This window comes from Chrysochloris asiatica, unplaced genomic scaffold (assembly GCF_000296735.1).
Source record: "Chrysochloris asiatica unplaced genomic scaffold, ChrAsi1.0 scaffold00275, whole genome shotgun sequence".
Classification (NCBI taxonomy): domain Eukaryota; kingdom Metazoa; phylum Chordata; class Mammalia; order Afrosoricida; family Chrysochloridae; genus Chrysochloris; species Chrysochloris asiatica.
The window spans coordinates 2,894,193-2,899,050 of record NW_006408793.1 but is presented as its reverse complement, the minus strand read 5'-3'; the positions used below and the strand labels follow the sequence as shown (position 1 = coordinate 2,899,050).

At 36.0% G+C, this 4,858-nt stretch overlaps 1 protein-coding gene across 1 annotated transcript in view; it reads right to left on the bottom strand.

The window, feature by feature from the left end:
* ANKRA2 (ankyrin repeat, family A (RFXANK-like), 2) overlaps window positions 1-3,886 on the bottom strand; it is a 17,475-nt gene extending 13,589 nt beyond the window's left edge. The window contains exons 1-2 of the mRNA XM_006874405.1: window positions 3,500-3,886; window positions 1,690-1,848 (exon numbers count right to left, since the gene is read on the bottom strand). Of these exons, the coding sequence (XP_006874467.1) occupies window positions 1,690-1,848; window positions 3,500-3,788 (448 nt within the window). The 5' untranslated portion in view covers window positions 3,789-3,886. The remainder of the gene's footprint in view (window positions 1-1,689; window positions 1,849-3,499) is intronic.
* Between the last annotated feature and the right edge of the window lie 972 nt (window positions 3,887-4,858).

The following is a 4,858-nucleotide window of genomic DNA, read 5'->3' as shown; positions in this document are numbered from 1 at the left end:
CTTCTGCCACAAATTCCCCCAGCTGTGAGCCTTCCAACCTTCTAAGTATTCCTTTATATGTGGTTCAGAGTTCTGGGACCATCCCCTGAGCCTGCCTGGTCGGGTATTCTGTGTTGTTGTTGGCAGAGCTCTTTACTACACGTCCACCTGATCCACCATCTTGTATGTTCTCCTCCACATCTTCTTTTGAATCTAGCTTTAATTTCTGGCAATTACTTGTGGATGTTCTGTCGCATTGACTTTGAATTATCTTCAGCAAAATTTTACTTGCATGTGATACTGATAATATTGTCCAGGGATTTCCACATTCTTTTGCATCACCTATTTGGAATGGGCACAGATATGGAACTCTTCTAATTCATTGGCCAGGTAGCTGTTTTCTAAATTACTCACCATAGAGAAGTGTGTGCCTCCAGCACTACATCTGTCTGTCGAATGAAACATTTCAACTGTATTCTGTCAATTCCTGGAGCCCTGTTTTTCACCAATACCTTCAGTGCAGCTTGTACTTCTTCCTTCAATACCATTGGTTCTTGATCATATGGTAGGTCTTGAAACGGCTGAACATCAACCAATTCTTTTTGGTATAATGATGCTCTGAATTCTTCTATCTTCTTTTGATGCTTCTTGCGTCATTCTGTATTTTGCCTACAAAATCCTTCAATATTGTAAGCTGAGGCTTGAATTTTTTCTTTAGTTCTTTAAGCTTGAGAAATGCTGAGTGTGTTCTTCCCTTTTGGTTTTCTAACTCCAGGTCTTAGCACATTTCATTATAATACTTAACTTTATTTTCTCAAGCTGCCCTTTGAAGTTTTTTGTTCAGCTCTTTTAGTTCCTCATTTATTCCATTCATTTTAGCTACTCTGTGCTCAAGAATAAGTTTTAGAGTGTCTTCTGAAATCCAATTTTTGTCTTTTCCTTCTTTACTGTCTTTTAAAATGACCTTTTAAACTAACTCTGTTACTATCAGCAAATTGCTGTTAACAGGTTTTGTTATTTCTCATTAGCATACACACACTTAAAGAATATTTTCTAATATTCTGTAATTCTAATATTCTGTTAAAAAAACCACTTCATTTGATTTTTTCCTAAAATGTGTCTACTTTTTAAATTGTGGCAAAACATGGTTGCACAGTAATATGATATACAAATTAAAATAACAGAAATCACTCAGCTTTCCCTATAAAATCATTTACTGCTTTGTTGTTGTTGCTAAGTGCTGTTGAGTTAGTTGTGACCCTGTATAGGGTTTCCGAGGAGCAGCTAGTGAGCTTGAACTGCCAATCTTGTGGTTCAAACCGACTCTGCAGTCCAGTGCACTACCCCACAGTAGTGCTTAGTGATCTAGTGTATAAGTAAAATGTGACACATTATACCCCAAGAATAAAAACAGCAATGACAATGTCTTAATTTTCACAAACTTCAAAATATCTCATGATTTTTATAGTAAAACTATAAAGGTTAAAAAACCAATATTGCAATCTGTATTTCCTCTCAATAAGGAAACATTAAAGAATACCAAATATACATGCAACAGTATAAGAAAAAGTTTCAAGTTACTAAAATTATTAGAGTATCACTAACATTTTCAAAAGGAGAATATTCATTTAATTAAAATGCTTCCAACCCAAACTCTTGAAATAACTATATTAGTAATTTTCTGTTTAATATATAGTTGCCAATACTTACAATTTGCTAACAGAGGAGTAGTAGAGACTTCATTTCCTCTATGTTTGTTGGTTAAAGTAGTTGACTGTTTTATGGGTGAAAAATGTTTTGTTGTAGAGGGAGTGTAGACATGCCTTACTTGAATTCCCGGAGAAGGAGATGTATGGATGTTGCATTCAGCTAGGTAAAAGAAATTTAAACACAGTAAATAGTCTAATGATAAAGCATTTCAAAAACAGTTCTGTTAGTACCTACATTAAAAATAAATGAGGCATAGTAACTTCAATTCAACTGTTTATCAAATGGTTAAATTAATTTTGCTATACAGCTACACAACCAGAGAGAAAGTTCCAGGAAAAACAAAACAGTATCAATCTTAATAATTTTATTCAGAGATCAATTATTCAACAGATTATAAAATCAAACCTACTCATGATGACTCTTTACCACATTGTGAAGCTAATGCAAATTAAATATTCATGAAACAGGGAATATTAAGATAAGTCATTTCTAAAAGGCACAAGGAACTTTCTTCTCCTACGGTTTCAAAAGGAACAGTAAGAAACTACATTGAAGAGTACTCAAATAAACAAAGCTTTGGCAAGAAGTTAAAAAGAAACAGAACAAAACACCCCAACATGCACTTCCTTTAAAATGAAACCCTACTGTAGTCAAGTCTTATGAAAAATGGATATCCCAGAGCACTTAATTGTGCTCATGAGGAAGCTTTACATAGCTCAAAGGTGGAACACAAGGGGATACTGAATGGTTTACAATTAGAAGAGGTGTCAGGGTATACCCTGTCCTCATACTTATCTATTATGTACACTGAGAAAATTATACAAGTAGCTGGATTGAATGGAGAAGAATGTGGCATCAGGATTGGAAGAAGGCTCAGTAACAGCTTGCTCAGTAACAACCTTGCTGCAGAAAGCTGTCAAATCAATTCCAACTCAGTGGTGCTGCAGGTTAAGCATTGGGCTGCTAACCACCAGGCTCTTGTGGGAGAAAGATGAGGCTGTCTGTTCTGGTTAAGATTTACAGACCCTTTAGAGGGTCAGGTCACTGTGAGTTGGAATTGACTTGATGGCAGTGGGTTAGTGACCCTATAGGACAGTGAAGAACTGCTCCACAGGGTTTCCAAGGCTGCATATCTTTACAGAAGCAGTCACATCTTTCTCCCCTGGAGATATTTGTTGTTGTTTTTAAGTGCCATCGAGTCGGTTCCAACTCAAACGCTCTATAGGGTTTCCAAGGAGCAGCTGGGAAGTTTGAACCGCTGACCTTGTGGTACAATGGAACTTGTGGTTCAGTGCTTTATCCCACAGATCCACACAGGACTTAAGTTGTTATTGTTAAGTGCCAACAAGTCGGTTCAGTGACCCTGTTTAGCGTTTCTGAGGAGTAGCTGGTGGGTTTGAATTGCCGACCTTGTGGTTCGCAGTCCAGTGCTGATCTTACAGCGCTGGAGACACCATGCGGGCTGCAGTTGAAAACCTTTTTGGTTAACAGGCCAACACTTTATTCACTCCATCATCAGAACTTCTCTCACTTAAAATAGATGTCTATACAAGGGGGCTTCAAAAAGTTCATGGAAAAATGGAGTGAAAAGATAATGGAATTTTTCCAAGAACTTTTTGAAGCCCCTTCAAATATATAGCCTGAAATTATTTAATTTAGCTTTATGTGAGATTCTAGAAAATCGTATTATAAGATGACTTTCAAACTCTCTTCAAATTCACAATTCAATGGGAAAAGGGGAAAAAACCCCACAAAAGCAACCCAACAAAAACTAGAAATAAATGCAGGTATTTATACCATAACTTTCAACCTTTAAATAAGACAGATGCCACCTCCAGGTCCGAGTTAACTTGATCTTGAATGTTTTTACTATCCTCTTCATTTAAGGACTTCACAAATCGGGAGCACACGTTCATATCAAATCGGTTAGGCAATATGAATTTCATTCCCATGGCAACACCCTGAGCTGCTCCTTCTTCAGAATTTGCATCCAATGGATGTTCCAGTTTAATGTCAGGCATGGCAGTGAGACTGTAACTGCCCGGGCACTCCTCCACTATCAGCTGGGCTCCAATATCCAGATTTGTTGATGTAGCCATGATTTTAACTGTAGTTTTAATAATTAAAACAGTGCTTCATGATCTCCTCTTGGTTTTCTATCCAGTGTCTCCTTAGAACTTGAGTACGTATTAAAAATCTGAAATACATTTTTAAAATTTATAAATACCGTTAGGTATAATTACCAAAGATAGTAATTTTCAGTCAAATATTCCAACAGATGTCTCTTATAAATATCTATACATAATCAAAAGGATACAATGTGCAGAGAGAGAGTGACCTCGGTATGTGCGTAAGCTTCATCATTTATTAGCTGGTGAACATGCGTATATTACTTAACCTCTCTAATCCCCAGTCACATTTACAAGGGATACTACTACTAACCTCACAGGATTCTGTCAAGATCATATGAAATATTAACATTCTCACCTTCATTACTAGGTTCCATATATTTTCAGTAACTTCTCCTTTCATAGTCCTTAACTTTGATTGCCAAGTAGACAAAAGATCAGGCTAACAATAAAGATAAACTTTCAATTTAAAGCGTGTAACTCTTACCTGGAGTTCATTTTCCAACATGCTATTTTTATATACGTGGCTCTGTTTCAATTTAGGAAATGATACAACTCACAATATATACAGGTTACTTACAATATCTGATTCTGAGACAGTGAAAAGCTTGACAAAGCTTTGGTTCTAGTGAACTGAAGATAAATGTGTCAGTTTTGATTCAAATCATCTATCAGTGATGTAATATAAGTTTTTATAGTTGAGGCTTTCTGCTCCCTTGAAAATTTAAAGCCTCAGAAACTCTATATAGGGCTGTTGTGAGTAGGAATCGACTAGAGGACACTTAATAATAAAGCTTATCGATTCTGGATTGGCTTCTTTATCTTTAAGACATCATGGTCTAAGTAAATTCGTTGACTCTTAATCTTTATAGTATTCAGAAGTAAGAATTATTGAATAGTTTGTTTCCCAAATATGGATGGTCAAGATACGAACTCAATGAAAGCAAACTCTTAAAGCACATCATTTATTGTATCAGCTATTGATTTTAAATGTATTTTTTTTAGTAAGGTAACTTCTCTGGCAGTTTCCTCTGGACCTT